Raw genomic sequence first — 17,601 nt, 5'->3', positions numbered from 1 at the left:
CTGCCCTCCCACATCTTCTCCTAGCAACCCCTGGGATGTCTATATCATGGTGACCTCAAACTCCACCCGTCTAAACTTAACTCACTCTCCCCGCAAAACTGCCTCTGCTCCGCCTTACCATCATACAAACAGTCACTATGCAGAGCCATGTGAGTCACCCTGGACTCCTCCCTCTCATTTAGTCTCCACATCCAATCAGTTCCAATTTTTATTAGCTCTACTTCTTGAAATTCCCTTTATTCCACTCATACTTTGACCATCCTAGACAAAGCTCCCATCATTTCCAGCCCGGAGTACTGCAACAGCCGCCCAACTCATCCCTGCAGCTAGTCTTATTTTTCTAATTCCAGTTACTCTACTAACCCCTATGATGTTGGGCATCTAAAATATGGGGTAATAATGAGGTGTCTCATCCTTATTGGTGTGCTTGAGTGAATAAAATATCTGGCTGCTAAGTGTTAGCAGCTTGATAAAAAGTTACTCAGCTGGCATACAAATTAAGACAATTGAAGCTAGAGGCTACAGGTTTATCTGCCACCACATATGTCCAGGAAGCCTGCCATTATCAGAAAAGTCATGATGAAAAGGGAGAGGGGGAAGAATAATTTATTAGGATGGAAATATAAATATACTCAAACTACTCCAAAACTTAGCAGCTTAAAACAACAAACATGTATTAGCTCATGGTTTCTATAGCAGAGCGTAGCTAGGTGCCTCTGGCTTGTGGTCTTTCATGAGAGCTGCAAACTGTCATCTGGGGCTGCATTCTCATCTAAAGGCCTGACTGAGGCTGAGGGGCTTCTGAGCTCACTCAAGTGGTTCCTGGAGGCCTTTGTCTCTCACCACATGAACCTTTTACCCAGGGCTGCCTGACATCTGCTGGTTTGCCCCTGGGCAAGTGGTCCAAGAGACAGTGGGAAAGGGGCCCCAAGATGGAAGTCACAATCTTTAATAAACTCCTCTCAGAAGTAATATCCCACCACTCTGTCATTCAGTAGAAGCGAGTCATTAAATCTAGCCCATGCTCAAGGATGGGGGATGACACACGTCCAGAGACCACTGAGGGCCACCTTAGAGACGCAGACACCACAGCTAGCAGGGAGGAACGGGCACCCTGAGGACTGAGTGGGGCCCTGTCAGCATCCCCTTCAGCCCTCCATGCTTTTGGAGTTAGGCTGACTGTGAGTTGCATGTCCTGCTAATTTTCATCAGTAGGTACAGTCTAGTCCCTGCCTCCTTCTCACTGCCATCTCTGTCACTGTGGGGGGATAGGTGGAGAACCACAGATTCTTGGGAACTGCTGCATATCAGACTATTCACATAATTCTAAAACAGATCAGCATTACCGTAGCTACTGGCTTGGTTGTTAAATGTGAATCCAAATCAGGGGGTTGGGGGAACTAGGCGAAAAAAATGAAGAGATTAAGAAGTACAAATTGGTTAACTACAAAATAGTTATGGGGATGTAAAGTACAGCATAGAGAATATAGTCAGGGATACTGTAATAACTGTGTGGTGCCAGGTGGGTACTGGAAATATTGAGGGGAACACTTCATAAAGTCTGTGATTATCTAACTACTATGCTATACATCTAAAACTAATACAAAATAATATTGAATGTAAACTATAATTGAAAAATAAAAAATAATTTAATTAAAAAATAAAGTCAATATAAGTATAACTATAAAAAAGAAAATATAACAATAATTAAAATGTAAACATTATGAAATTCTAAAAATTAAAGCAACTCAACTTATTTTTAAAAGAACTAAACCTCTATTGGAGGAAACTTTAAAAATATAAGTTAGTAGTGAAAATAATTAGTTTTATGATATGATGTCTATATTTCCTATAATTATTTTTTACTATAATTCAACCTACTATTAGGAGCAAGAGCGAGAGCACTACAGGTTGAACTGTGTGCAGACACAGGAGAAAAGGACCAGCTACAAGCCAAGGAGAGAGGCCTGGCAGATCCTCCCCTGACAGCCCCCGGGTAGAACCAGCTCTGCCCGCACCCTGATCTTGGACTTCCAGCCTCCAGAACCATGAGATAATAAATTTCTGCTGTTCAAGTCCCCCAGTCCGTGGTACTTTGTTATGGTAATATAAGTAAACAAATACATAAAAAAAGAAGAAGAAAAAAAGAAAGAACAAGAGAAATTCAGAGAGACAGGCAGAGAAGGACGAAGAGAGAGGGAGAAAGACTATATATATTAAGTTGATTTTAAAGACAAATGCATAAGGGCCAATTATTAAAATCTCATTTAGCATATTTATGGAGCAGAGTGGCTCTATTCCAAGAGGCTGATAGAAATTAAAAAAAAAAAGCAAACAGAACACAGTGCCAGGTGAAAAGAACCAGACTGTCCCTCTACAGGTGGGGCCCGACCTGGCAGGGGCAGATGGCGAGGGCAGATGGAGGAGCCCAGGGGCGATGGGAGGCCTTACCTTCTGGTAGTCCTCTTTGGATTTCAGGGCTGCCTCCATGTGCGTGGTGGAGGTCGGATAGATGGCAGAGCGGTACTGAGAGCCGTGGTCATTGCCTTGACGCATGCCTGGGGGAGTGGAAAGCAGAGAGGCTTAGCAGAGTGGACGGGACAACAAGGACAGTCACACGTTGTCCAGGACTGCTGTGCTAAGTGCTTCTTTTAACTTTACCTTGATACCTCTCCTCTTAAATAAGTATGAGATGTATCTGTTTTGCTTTGCCTATTTCAATAATGAAATTATCACAGGTCTTGGATCATAGTACATGCTCTATAAATCTGTATTTTTCTATGCAAAATTTTCTTTTCTAAGTGAGAGGAGAAAAGATAGAGAGACAGACTCCCACATGCACCCTGAATGGGATCCACCCAGCAAACCCTGTCTGGGACTGACGCTCAAATCAACTGAGCTATTCTCAGCACCCAGGGCCGACACTGCCATTGGCTGTGAGAGAGGAAGAGAGAGAGAAAGGAGAGAGGGAAGGGAAGGGAAGGGAAGGGAAGGGAAGGGAAGGGAAAGGAAGAGAAGCAGATGATTGCTTTTCATGTGTGTCCTGATGGGGGATCAAACCCGGGATGTCTGCATGCCAGGCCAACAATCTGTCCGTTAAGCCAACCGCCAGAGCCTCTATGCAGATTTATTCATCATGATTTAGTTCCTTTATCATTTGCAAACCACATTATTTCTTTGGATCCTAAGGAGACACCCTCTGTGGCAGGCAGTCTCTCACTTGGCAGATAAGGAAACGTGATGATGCACACGTCGGTGCAGGAAATAGTGCGTGGCACCTGGGAGGTACCTACAGATGACACAGTAACTGTTTCTCAGCAAGTTTAAAGCGTTTGCCTAAGATCATACACCTAATCAAGAAATGGTACTTGCCTGACCAGGTGGTGGTGCAGTACATAGAGTGTCGGACTAGGATGCCGAAGACCCAGGTTCGAGACCCCGAGGTCGCCAGTTTGAGCGTGGGCTCATCTGGCTTGAGCAAAGTTCACCAGCTTGGACCCAAGGTCACTGGCTGGAACAAGGGGTTACTCGGTCTGCTGAAGGTGCTGAAGGCCCGTGGTCAAGGCACATATGAGAAAGCAATCAATGAACAACTAAGGTGTCACAACAAAAAACTGATGATTGATGCTTCTCATCTCTCTTTGTTCCTGTCTGTCTGTCCCTATCTATCCCTCTCTCTGACTCTGTCTCTGTCTAAAAAAAAAAGAAAAGAAATTGTACTAAATGTTAGTCCAGTGCACTTTCTACCCTGTCATAGCCACTAGGATGTACATCATGGTCAATTTCTGGCTGACTAATTTAATTTAGTCCCCAAAGCTAAATAGCCACAGGCTTAACATAGATCCCCGATTGATCTCCATACTGTTGTCAGAATGAACTTCACACACGTTTACTGCATTTTTCAAGAATCAGTTTTAGTTTTAACAAGGGTCCCGAAACTCCAACAGAAGATTCAACCTATCAAAGGAAAACATTTTTTGTATTTGTAACTTGAACGCACATGCGTTATCACTTGGGGATGTTGTTAAAATGCAGGTTCTGATTCCATAGGTCCGGGTGAGCCGGAAATCTGCAGTTCTAAATGGCTCATGGGTGGTGTGGTGTCGCCAGATGGAAGTTTGAGTGGTGAGGGTTTAGTGTTTGCCCAGATAGTTTCAAGAGTCCTTTCTAATCTGTCAGCAACACTTTTAATCTAGTGATGTGCTGAGGAAAACCGGTCACTGACGACGCACGTCACATCCACACTTTTCACGGAGCTCCTTTGCAACTTTTAGGACCTAGTTCAAGCCTCTTCTCTCTGGAAAACCTTCCCTTGGTGGCACCTCACAGCTGTGACAGTCACCAACTCCTCTGGGCTCCATCAGGCCTTGCAGGTCTCTCTTAGAGGTTTTATCACACTGCATTGTTATTACGTGGTTGTCCTTTCTCCTCTGAGCCTTCCAGAGGGCAGAGCTTTACAGCCATAGCACCCGGCATAACATCAGCCAGACGGCTGTACTTCCATAAGTATTTGCCGCTTGAAGAAGATATGAGTCCCTACCTCATGATCTAAAGCCTTGCAATCAATACTGGAGGTCTTGGTCACATTTACTTTGTAAAAAGTAAATGTAAATAAAATAATCTTTCTTAGGAGCTATAGGAACAAGCTATAGATGAGCTGGCATGTTTGCTCTTAGAGGTAAGTGCAGTAGCTGAGGCAGCAAAGGGTCACTCTGGAAGTTAATGGATGAGCAAGCTAGAACCCATGAGGAACCACAGGCCAAACACAGTGGGTTAAATAGTAACAAAATTATAAGATTTTAGGTCAAGCCATTGGCTACCTGTGGTAAATATGCATGTACATGTGTGTGTGGGGGGTTATTTCTGACACCTACTTGTTCACCCCCCCCCAGTTTAGTTTACATCTTGGAGACCCCACCCTTCCACCTTCAGAGCCCACTCTCTCCTCGATGCACAAAGGTCACGTGGGGACCAGGAGCTAATTAGTAGCTAAAAGAGCCAAGAATGACACAAAAATGTTAATTTAATAATATACAATAAAAATAGATTATTTCATTCCTCCAATAAAAAATACCAAATTAGCCCTGGCCGGTTGGCTCAGCGGTAGAGCGTTGGCCTAGCGTGCGGAGGACCCGGGTTCGATTCCCGGCCAGGGCACACAGGAGAAGCGCCCATTTGCTTCTCCACCCCTCCGCCGCGCTTTCCTCTCTGTCTCTCTCTTCCCCTCCCGCAGCCAAGGCTCCATTGGAGCAAAGATGGCCCGGGCGCTGGGGATGGCTCTGTGGCCTCTGCCCCAGGCGCTAGAGTGGCTCTGGTCGCAACATGGCGACGCCCAGGATGGGCAGAGCATCGCCCCCTGGTGGGCAGAGCGTCGCCCCTGGTGGGCGTGCCGGGTGGATCCCGGTCGGGCGCATGCGGGAGTCTGTCTGACTGTCTCTCCCTGTTTCCAGCTTCAGAAAAATGAAAAAAAAAAAATACCAAATTAAAGTATCTATTTCAGCCCTGGCTGGTTAGCTCAGTCAGTTAGAACATCATTTTGAAAAGACAAGGTGTGGGTTTGTTCCCTGGGCTAGGGCACATACTGGATGCAACCAGTTAATGTACAACTAACTAGAAGAACAAGTGAATACTTCTCTCTCCACCCCTCTCTACATAAATTTTAAAAAGATCTATTTCATTTTTATGTGGTATATTCACATAAGCGTTCTATTATTACTATTACAGTATACAATATATAAGTATTATTATAGTATAAATACCACTCATAGCATATACTATATAAGTATTATTAGAGTATAAGTATTACTTATTAGGCACTTAATATGTACCAAGTACTTTACCAGATGCTGAGGATACAGCAATAAAGAAAAGTAAACCTTCCGCTCCTCAGAGCTCATGTTCCTCCAGTGGAATCTAAGAGACTGGATACATACACCCTCCAGAATGGCACTTTGGCAACATTTTCACTCTGCCTTCTTCAATTTTTCCTCCTTCTCTACAAGGAGGTCTTTTCCTGCATGACTACTACTTCCCATCCTTTTGTGCATAAAGACATGATGGTAGTAACATTATTCTCCACAAAGAAAAAAGAATGCTAGATGGTTGATTTTTGTTAAAATCTGACCCTTCCTCATTCAGTACAAGATGCAGAAAAGCAGGGTCTTCATGCGGAGTTGTTTAAATCTATTTCAGTTATCTTTCTTTTAAAAGAGAAATTAATAGGTGAGTAAAAGAGAATCTGCAGGTGTGACATTTCTATTTTCAACAAGTTTTGCTAAGATTCCTTATGCCTTGTACACTGAAGACAATAAATATCCGTGTGGTTTTTAAAATTTTATTTAGTGATTGATTTGAGAGAGAGAAGGGGGAGAGAGAGAGAGAGAGAGAGAGAGAGAGAGAGAGAGATACTTGTTGTTCCACTTATTTATTCATTCTTTGGTTGATTCTTGTATGTGCCCTGACCAGGGATCAAACTGGCAACCTTGGTGCATCTGGATGATGCTCTAACCAACCATCCAGGGTTATAACTGTATATTTGGTTGAAAGCCTTTGAATTATCATAGGATCATAAGAAATTGTTGATTATAGATAAAAATTGGCTTTTTATAAAAAACAAAATGGGAATAACAAAGAATTATTCCAAGGACATGGTATAGTAATCAGCTCTTCCACTAATCATATTTTCACAAATAATCTGATATATGGAGTGTGTAATGAAACCTTAAGCTTACATCCACACTTAGAGAGCTTCTTTTGTATGACATGACAACGTAAGAGGGAGAAACATCTGGAAGATTTTACAGAACTGTGTAGATGGGAAGAAAAGATGTACATGATTGTCATTCTCGGCAAGAATGTAAAACAATGCAATTATTTAATATTTTGTAGATTATTATAAAATTTGTTTTTCAGTTACTATTGATGTACAATATTATATTAGTTTCAGGTGTACAAGATGATGATTAGATATTTAAATACCTCACAAAGTGATCACCCCAGTAAGTCTAGTATCCATCTGGTGCCATACGTAGTTATTACAATATCATTGACTATATTTATTATGCTGTACTTTATTTACATCCCCATGCCTATTTATACAACTGACAATTTGTAATTCTTAATCCCTTCACACTTTTCACCCAACACCCCTCCCATCTGGCTACTATCAGTTTGTTCTCTGTATTTATGGGTATGTTTCTGTTTTGTTCATTTATCTTGTTTTTTAGATTCCACATATAAGTGAAATCACATGGTATTTGTCTGTCTCTGTCCGACTTATTTCATTTAGCCTAATACTCCTATCATCCATATTGTTGCAAATGGTAAGATTTCATTCTTTTTATGGCCAGGTAATATTCCATTGTACATATGTAGCATATCCTCTTTATCTATTGAATAAACTACCTACGAATAAAATTTTTTTTTTGTATTTTTCTGAAGCTGGAAACGGGGAGAGACAGTCAGACAGACTCCCGCATGCGCCCGACCGGGATCCACCCGGCACGCCCACCAGGGGCGAGGCTCTGCCCACCAGGGGGCGATGCTCTACCCCTCCGGGGCGTCGCTCTGCCGCGACCAGAGCCACTCTAGTGCCTGGGGCAGGGGCCAAGGAGCCATCCCCAGCGCCCGGGCCATCTTTGCTCCAATGGAGCCTCGACTGTGGGAGGGGAAGAGAGAGACAGAGAGGAAGAAGGGGGGGTGGAGAAGCAAATGGGCGCTTCTCCTATGTGCCCTGGCTGGGAATCGAACCCGGGTCCCCCGCACACCAGGCCAACGCTCTACCGCTGAGCCAACCGGCCAGGGCCCCTACGAATAAATTTAACCAAGGAGGTAAAAGACCTGTACTTGAAAAACTATAAGACATGGAAGAAGATAAAACTACATGAAAGAATAGACAATACTCTGGGATTGGAAATATTAATATCATTAAAATGTTCATACTACCCAAAGAAATCTACAGATTTGATGCAATCCCTATCAAACAATGGCATTTTTCAAGGCAATGCATTCGTATAAAATCAATCCATGTATTATTTATGTAATTAGAAGTTATACTACTGCTGCGATCCAGGGTTGGGATTTATGGACCCTTCCTTGAAGCTAGGATCCCTTGACTTAAATTATAACTTGGTCATCTGTTAATTGTACTACCACAATACTGATATAGTTCTCATCACGGTCACCCTTGTTTTTCTTGTGCAGAGTAGGAGTGCCCCAACTCACCCTGGGCAGCTTTAAAGAGGAGTAACATCATGTGCTTTTCCAGACTCCTTACACCTTTCTCTTTGCATGAACCCAAACTGACTATTCATTCAGCTTCTGGAAAGATGGGAGTCCTTCCCACAGGTAAAGCCACAATCTGCAGGCAGAAGTCTTACAGGTTTGTTACAGCCCTGACCTTCTGATCCTTCTAGGATGTACTGTGAAACTAAAATCTTTTCATGTCATAAACAACACATACACTTTTCCTGGTCACTCTGGCTAAACGCCTGCATGGCCAGGAAAGACGACATGGAAGTGTTAAAGAGATACATATAATAATGAGAAAACAGCAAAGTATTCAGATTTCCTTGAATCTTAAGAAATACTGGAAAAGACATCAATTCTCTGGTTTACTCATGAATAAGAATGTTAATTTGATTGATTTTCACCCCATCAACATTCATTCTGAGAAGAAGGTATATCTTAAAACAAAACCATACACACATATTCACATACTTGTGTGCGTGTTTGGTTAATTCCAATGCATGTACCTCTCATTTCACTGATGAAGGGGCTTATTAAATGGATAAGAGCTTAAAATTTGGAAGCAGATGGTTCATTGGGAAATATGATTTGATGCTCAACAGACTGAAAAACCCATAGAACTATGGATTTTCTGTTCTTGTTATTTTTAATACATCACATTTACAGATGTTTAGCATCATTAAACTTTTCACCATTTCTTTCAGCCTCTACTGGCTGATGTTATGAACACAAAATAGTAATTCACTTGTGAGGAAACCTGTTTACTAAATATCTTGTAAGAAGCCTGGGACTTATTATTTTTAAGTCTGACTCTGCCACGGACATGCTCAATGCAAAGTACTCCATCTTTCTGAGCTTTAAACCTACTTTGAGGCCCTGGCCGGTTGGCTCAATGGTAGAGCATTGGCCTGGTATGTGAAAGTCCTGGGTTCAATTCCTGGTCAGATCACACAGGAGAAGCACTCATTTGCTTCTTCACCTTTCCTCTTCTCACTTCTCTCTCTCCCTGTCTCTGTCTCTCTCTGTCTCTATCTCTTCCCCTCCTGCAGCAATGGCTCAATTGGAGCGAGTTGGCACTGGGGGTTAAGGATGGCTCCATGGTCTCCGCCTTAGGTGCTAAGAAGAGCTTGGCTGCTGAGCAACAAAGTAATGCCCCAGATGGGCAGAGCATCGCCCCCTAGTGGGCTTGCAGGTGCATCCTGGTTGGGGCACATGCAGGAGTCTGTCTCTACCTCTCCTCCTCTCACTGAATAAAAAAAAACCCAAAAACTACTTTTGGAATAAAATTTTAAAATAACAGCACAAAAGATACTCTATGAGTAGCCATTTTTTTCCCTGTGAAAAGCACTGCTTATATTAATCTCTTGGATATTCACACAGCAAAGGCCATACAGATAAATTCAAAGAAAAGATCAAAATTCATTTTATGTGTGTAGAAATGTACTATTTTATTTTTAACTGTTTATTACATCTTTTTATCAGAATCGCCTTCTTTTAAAATTTTAACTCTACAGTGGATAGAGTGTAGGCCCGGCATGTGGCTGTCCCGGGTTTGATCCCTGGTCAAGGCACACATGAGAAATGACTATCTGCTTCTCTTCCCCTTTCTCTCCCCCTTCTCTCTTTCTCACAGTGGCTTGAGCATCAGCTCTGGGCGCTGAGGATAGCTCCATTGGTCCAAGTGTCAGCTTCAGGCGCTGAGGATAGCTTGGTTGATTTGAGCATCGGCCCAAGACCGATGGATTGTTGTCAGGTGGATCCAGGTTGAGCACATGCAGGAGTCTGTCTCTCTATCTCTCCTCCTCTCACTTAAACAAACAAACAAACAAACAACTCTGCTAAGCCTCCAGCTCAGTTCTTCATTTCAAAGGAAAACAAACCCAAGAAAGGGAAATAAATCTTTGAGTGAATTCTTCCACCTCTGCTCTTGCCCATGAAGAGCTGTCCAATGCTTATCACTATTGGTCTCTGATCTGCAGTTTGGAAGAATCAGGCCTGTTGGCATTGTTGTAAAAACCCCCACTTTATGTGTTTGTGCGTGTCTGGGTGTGTGTGACTGCCTGCCTTCTTTCCTTCCTCCCCACCTACTCATCCAGCCTTCCCTGTCTCGGGCAAGGTACCAGTACTGGGATTCAGAAATAAGACAGTCTCATTTCTTAACTAGATAACCTTGCTAGTATAGTAAGGGGAAAAAGATGACCAATACACATAATCAAGGGTTGGAGGTGTGTTTTAGTCAGCTCAGGCTGCTATAACAAAACACCTATAACCCATAAACTGGTGGCTTATCAACAACAGAAACTTGTTTCTCACAGTTTTGGAGGCCAGATGTCAAGATACCAGCCAATTCGGTATACAGTGATAACCTTCTTCCTGTTGCAGACAGCTGCCTTTTTGCTGTGCGCTCACACGACAGATGGAGAATGCGCTGGCTCTTGGACCTCTTCTTATAAGGGCACTAATCCCATTCATGAGGGTGGAACCTTCATGACCTGATTACCTCCCCAAGGCCCCATTTCCAAATAGCATCACGTTAGAAATTAGATTTCAACATCTGAATCTTGGGGAGACATGAACATTGAGGCCATTAACAAGATATTATAGAAAAAAAATCTGTACAGATTAGAAAAATACAGGGATTCAGAGAAAAGGGTGGGTAAAGCCATGGGATCAGTGTGGAAGGGGCCTAAGTCCTGCAAGGTGTATAGAGGAACTGACTCTTGTCTTGAAAAATAAGTTGATGGCCATGAGAAAGACATTCCCCAGGAGGCCAGAGGTGAGGACTATGGACAGCACGGTGCCTTCAGGAGCCTGATGAGAATCCAGACTGTTGGTGAAAGCAGCAGCAGCATGGTTAGCACTCTGTCAGGGCCAGGGGCTTATCTTCTCCAGCAAGCTTGAAGCCCACTTGAGAAAACTAACATCTAGGAGCTGCTGGAAATACAAGAAGTGGTCCTACTAACCCACTGAATCAATCACAAAATAAATGAGACACTTGGCTATTATAAATTGATCTAAACAGTGTTGATGCTCTGGCTCTCCAAAGAACAGAATTAACCAAAATCATACCTTGAGAAAAGATAAAAAATGTCACTGAAAGGCAGATAATCCCTATTTGTCTTTCTGTTTTCTGCAGACAAGTATGTTCTCTCTAGCATGAAGTGTTCATATGATGCTATGTGTTCAGCACTTATGAAGGCTACAGAAGAGTTAGGTAAAAGCTTTGATCTCAAGAAATAGCCTGAAAAAGAAAGGGAGGGAGAAGGAAAATTACGAGCTTGACCCTATATTTATCTGCACTGGGTCTTTGCCAATACTTTTCATTTAATTCTCACAGAAGCCCTGTGAAGTCGGCATTCTTAACCTTCTTTGACACAAAGAAAGCTATAGATCCGAGATTTTAAGTGATCCTACTATATTGTCACATAGCAAGTAAATGGCTATCCTACGATTTAAACCTAGTTCTACCTGAAAACATAGCTCCCTCTCCTTTCAAAATTGATATAGAAAAAGCTAGAGCAAAACAATCAAAGACAACAGGACAAAGTGCAAGGTAGGTAGCGTATCTGGTGGGGAGAAGGGCATCGCAGATGCAGGCCCAGAAATAAGTTCAGTGTGTGTTGCGGATTGTGAAGAGACAAGTCTGGTTTCTGCCAAAGGGCCTGGAAGGAAATGAAGCTGGTCAGTTGAGTATGAGACCACAGAGGTATCTTGACGCATCAGGGACCAGAAATGTACGAAAAAATCAGTGGCAGAGGAGCCACGGGATTCCACAGAACCCTGGACAAGCATCAAAAATCTAGAACTCTTACACAGATTCAACAAGTATTGCAAAGTTTCCCGTGCCCTCTATTTGGTTTTGGAAAATCTAAGAGGATAAATGATTGACACTACCTGGTTGTCTTCACGTCCCCGGAAAGCAAATGATGGGCTGGCTGTAGTTGGTGAAAAGAGAGGAACTGTCTCAGAGAGAACGTCATGTGCTTAAAATCTTCCAGAACATTCCCCAAACTGATTAATGAGGACTGGGCTTTGGGGCATTCTTAAAAAGAGCTGACCTCTTGGCACCTGCCAACTGTTTGAGATTTCTCCATCCACCTTCTCCGAATAAGATTTGAAAGGGACAGACCATCTGAGACTGTCTGAGATTTCTCTCTGTGTGTCTCCACAAAGCCAGAGGAAGCACTAGGAAATGAAGAAAATGTCTAATCTCTAATGAAGCAAAAACATGGATGAGCCTCTCATCTGCTTGACGACCCTTCTAAACCTTAGCTCATCTTTGCGTACTAGCCCTGTTTTATACATTTTATCTGGAGAAGTAAGAAATGACCTTGAACATGAAGATTTTAAAGAGTTCACACTAGAAGTTGTGGGATGATTACTTTAAGAAATTCCAGGAGCCACAAGCTAATAGTTAACATCAGGGCAAGGATGAACATATTCCTAAGGGTCTGGAATGACTAACGCCATGTTAGGGGAACCTCAAAGGAGCAATCTCATTAGAGGACGTCTGTGCTGGTTGCATAGACAGGGTGACTGCTCCGGGAGGAATGCGTTTTCTTGTCTTCCCTAGATTGTTGTTAGGAAGAAATGGACCCTGATCCATACACGGCTGAAGGAAGCAGAGAAAAAGGCATGTGCTTTGTCATGAGACAGCTCTGGATTTTAACTCCAGCTGTGCCACTTACTAACTGCAACCCTGGTCAAGTCACTAGACTCATCTAAGCTGCAGTTTTCTCATTGGAAAAATAGAGATGATGGCATGTACCTCACAGGGTTCTTAGGTATTTTACCTAGGAGCTCAGTAAATATATCTACCACCCCCCTTCAGACAAAATTGTCTCCATTTGTGATCCGTGCTATATGTTAATGAGTCGCATCTTTTGATATCATTGCTTACCAAGTCTACGTATTCTGGCAGCCAAATGAAACCACATGTGAGAAGTGAAAGCCCGAGGATGGTGGGAACCAGGAGTTACAAGAGTCTCAGGGGTCTTTTGTACTCATGTTTTTGTTGTACCCATAAATTTCAGTGGTTACCAGTGTGGTTTCTTCCTTTCTTCTTTTATTAGTCCCCTTATTCAAGAGAATGGAGATTTGCAATAGAGAACACAGAACATTTTTTTTCTTCTTTGGCAAAATAGCATTTTAAGTTGCATATTGATGGTCTAATGAGAAGGGGAGAAGATATTACAGCCTTTAAGTGAATAAGCACAAATTAAAATCAACATGTCTACGGTTTGAGAGAGAGAAGGTTCTCAACTGTAGGGAGAAAGCAAGACAAAAGTCTTTTTTTCTCTTATTTAATAGTGTGGGCAGGAAAACAAGAAGCATTAAAGTTATCACCGTAATATGTTTCTTGGTGACTACAGAGTCTTGCTGAATCTCTCACAAGTTTCCTATCTCTCAAAATTGATTCAGTCCTCTCTCACTGTACCAGTTAGAAACTGTAGTCCATTTAACAGAGAACGAAACTAAAAGTGACTTAAACGAGATAGAATTATATTTCTTTTTTATTTTCAGTGAAATCTGTTGAGGTAGGTGGTCTAGGGGCAGTAGGGTGGTGTCATGGGCACAGGGACTCAGATTTCTTCTTTCTGCTCAAGTACCCTTGGCATATGGCTCTCATTCTCAAAGGCCAAAGATGTTGTCCGGTACCACAGCCATGACATCCAAGTTGCAGACTAGAAGAAGGGAAAATAGAAGGACATTTTCTCCCCCTTCCTCTATTTTTAAAGAGCCTTCCCAGAAGTTCACTCCTATTTCATTGGCCAGAACACAGTCACATGGCCACACTTTCAGAACCTTCCGGTCCCCACTGTGAAGCAGGCCAAGGCCAGAGAACCTGAGGCCACATTCTTGCCCAGCTCCCTCCCCTTTCCTGTCCTGCTTCCCTCACTCACTCAGAGGTTCTTTTTTCTTCAGCAAGTCACACTACTGAGTCCCTGTCTCGGGCTCTGTGTCTGGGGAAACTAACCTAACACTTTAAGTAGATCATTTTGTTCTCACCCAAGCCACCTGCTCCGCACCTCATCTGCTATATTGTTTCTCACATTCTATCACTTCTGTTGTTTAGGCTTCTGGCTAAACTATTATTATAATATGTTTATTAAAGTATTATTAGACAAGTTTATTAAACTGCTATAAATTACGAGATCCAACTTCTTGCGGTCAGTATATGGCTTACATGTATGTGAGTGGCATCATGCTCAGATGAGAGCCACGGGATTACATACTGCACTGGTCACTCTCAGGAGAGTTGTCTATATTATATTACTTGAGTCTCTTTGTGAGACAAGCACAAAGAGAGCCTTAGGAGCTCCCACTCTGTTTACTGGATATGGAACTCTCCCACTTGCTTCTCCACAATGTATCTCAACAAAAATGAAACAACCAATGAATGGCTCAGATTTCAAACATTTGAAGCACATAGAGTTTGCCTCTCTGCTCCTTGCTTCTTAAACTGACCCTCCCTCCATAGAAATGGCACCAAAAGGCCACTCGTGTGCTGCAGTGGCACAGGAGCCACCAGGGATGACTGGCATTAGTGGAACAGCTTACACAAGTGCTGGTTCAAGGATGGCCTCCTGCTGACTGCTGGAAATAGAGCCTCTACGAGAGAAGACATCACAGGACACTGAAGTCCTCCAATAGACAGATGAGCCTGCATCCCTCACAGTGAAAAACAGCACTTCTTATCACTGTGTGACCCTTCCTGGCATACGGGGCCTTTAAGTCAGGTGTTTGACACAAGCCTTATTAATATGGAAAAATCTCACCTTACCTGACTGAAAAATTAATCCTGTCAATTTTAACTGACATCTCATTTTAAATTTAGAACTCTGGGCAAACAGATAGATAGCCTTTGTTTCATCATAAGAAAGAAAGAAGAAGAGAGGGAGTTAGGGAGGAAGGCAGGAAGGAAGGAAAGGAGAGAAGGGAAGGGAAGGGAAGTAGGAAGGAAGGAAGGAAGGAAGGAAGGAAGGAAGGAAGGAAGGAAGGAAGGAAGGAAGGAAGGAAGGAAGGAAGGGAAGGGAGAAGGGTATATGTTATCTGTTTCTTCAACTACCTCTTTTCTTCCTTCTGAAAATACCTCCCAGGGGCAGGGTAACTGGGATGGAGAAATTGTGAAGAATGGTCTACTATGAAACTGGCCGGTTCAGATTTAACAGAACTCCAACAGCCCATTTCAACCTCTGCCTAGGGAGAATGTAAGCCGTACAGTTAAGAAAAACTAAAATTGGTCCTTTTCTCCTTTCACGTCTGAGCATTACACACAATACTTAGTTTTCCCAGTTAGTTACAACTACACATATACAGGTGCCTATTAAATTAAACACACCTTACCTACAAACATAATTACTATTTGGTTCAGGTGATCAATTAAATAGCTAATGATTCTAAAGCCCTTATTATGTGCCACTGTATTTTATTATGTTATTCATCCAATTCTCCAACTACATGGAGTATTAGTATCAAATCCATATTTTAAAGATAAGGCTGATATTCGTGGAAAGAGACTTGACTTGAGGTGGTGAATACACAATGCAATATACAGATACTATATTATAGAATTGTACACCTGAAACCTGTAAAATTTTATTAACCAAATGACACTCCACTAACTTCAATAAAAATTTTTTTTCTAAAGACTGATATCAGAGAGAAGTTGAATATCTGCCCAAAGCCAGTCCTGAGTCTGGAACTAGCTAACTCCAAAGTCCTAGCTTTCAACCATTACTATTGCAATTTGTAAACAATACATCACTTAAGTGGAAAGAAGTGAAGTGGAATGTAGTGAAATAGGAAAGATGTTATGTGGCGCTCTTCCAAAAGAAAACACTGTGTTCCCTGTCATCTTCACAATGTTCTTTCTATTTTTTTAATGCACTGCATCTCAAGAAAGGTAAAAGAATGTTACTGTAACAAAGGGGCCAAACATCCACTCTACACCTAAAAGCATCGTCTGATTTTCAGTAATGAGAAAACATTACTTCTAAAATCATAAATAATTTTTGAAAAAATATGGTAACTTATTCCTAAAAGGTAAAAAGTTGTCTTAGTATGGATTTTGCTTCCATAAAAGAGAAATTCTATTTATGGCTGGCCAAAGGAAATATTTTATTACTATATCTTTCTTAGCTGTCCGAGACGCCACATCCATTTATGCTATGAACTTACAAGTTTGACCAAATAATAGGTCTTGAAATGTTCAAATTATCAGAAAATGTATAAAAACCTTTCAAAATAGTAAAATTTCTATGTCACCATTTCTTACCCAAATCTTAAAGTTCTGCAGCAAGTCAGCCAAAGTACTCCATTACAGAACCTCAGGCATATAAATAATAGTCATAAGATGTTTCTATCTGAATCAAGACCAAGCACACGTGTGCCACAAAGCTAGCCCTTCATCATGGACACAGTTCATGTTATTAGCAGGAATAGCAACCAACATATTAACCTTTACCACTTCTAGATCTGATTACAGAAAGGTACATAAATGTTCAAAAGTACATAAAACAAACCACAGTATATTAAAATGGTCACAATATTAGAATATTATATACACTGCTCACAAAAATTAGGGGAGCAGGGAACTGCAGATACATCCGCACTTTCAGCCTTTTGTCAAGTGCATTTTCACCAATGAAATAAAAGTGGGTTTTGCATCTCATTTGCATAATCGAACAGCTTTCTTTGACTTGTCATTTGCTTTTCTGATGTTCTTGTTTAATAAAAAAAAATCAAATGCTTCTTTTTTATCGCTTCATATTCATTTTGAAATATCCCCTAATTTTTGTGAGCAGTATATGTTGCTATGTATAATATTATTAAAGTGTGCACCATAAAGTGGACACTCGTATAACCACCACTCACGTCAGAAACAGAGCAGTGCCAGCATCCTTGAAGACCCACCCTCCACGTATCCCTACAGATAACAGCACCCTCTCTAGTTATAACCATCCTGCTTTTTGTGACAATCATTTCCTTGTTGCATAGACACACCCAGAAAAAATAAAAATAAAAACCATAGTTTAGTTTTGCCTGTTTTTGAAATTTATATACATAAAATTATACTATAGTTTTCATATTTCACATACTACTATTATGTTCACGATTTCTTTTATTTTCTTCATTTTCATTGTTTCATCATATCCCACTGTATAAATAGACCACAATTGATTCAGCCATTCTACTGCTGATGAGTATTACCAGCGTGAGGCTGTTAAGAACATGTTTGACATGCATTCTCTTATACCTAGAGACAGAATTGTTGGCTTATGGAATTTGCATGTCTTGTCTTCAAGTTAATTGAATGCTGAACCATTTTCCAGAGTAGTTGTATCAATTTAT

The 17,601-nt window shown here is 41.6% G+C and overlaps 1 protein-coding gene across 5 annotated transcripts in view; it reads right to left on the bottom strand.

Moving 5' to 3' along the window:
* MSRA (methionine sulfoxide reductase A) overlaps positions 1 to 17,601 on the bottom strand; it is a 450,515-nt gene that overhangs the window by 94,618 nt on the left and 338,296 nt on the right. For all 5 annotated transcript variants that reach the window (XM_066278730.1, XM_066278710.1, XM_066278701.1 and 2 more), the window contains one exon: positions 2,452 to 2,558. In XM_066278730.1, the coding sequence (XP_066134827.1) occupies positions 2,452 to 2,558 (107 nt within the window). The remainder of the gene's footprint in view (positions 1 to 2,451; positions 2,559 to 17,601) is intronic.

The sequence above is a fragment of the Saccopteryx bilineata genome, chromosome 1, assembly GCF_036850765.1.
Source record: "Saccopteryx bilineata isolate mSacBil1 chromosome 1, mSacBil1_pri_phased_curated, whole genome shotgun sequence".
Classification (NCBI taxonomy): domain Eukaryota; kingdom Metazoa; phylum Chordata; class Mammalia; order Chiroptera; family Emballonuridae; genus Saccopteryx; species Saccopteryx bilineata.
This window is presented reverse-complemented; position numbering and strand designations above follow the sequence as displayed.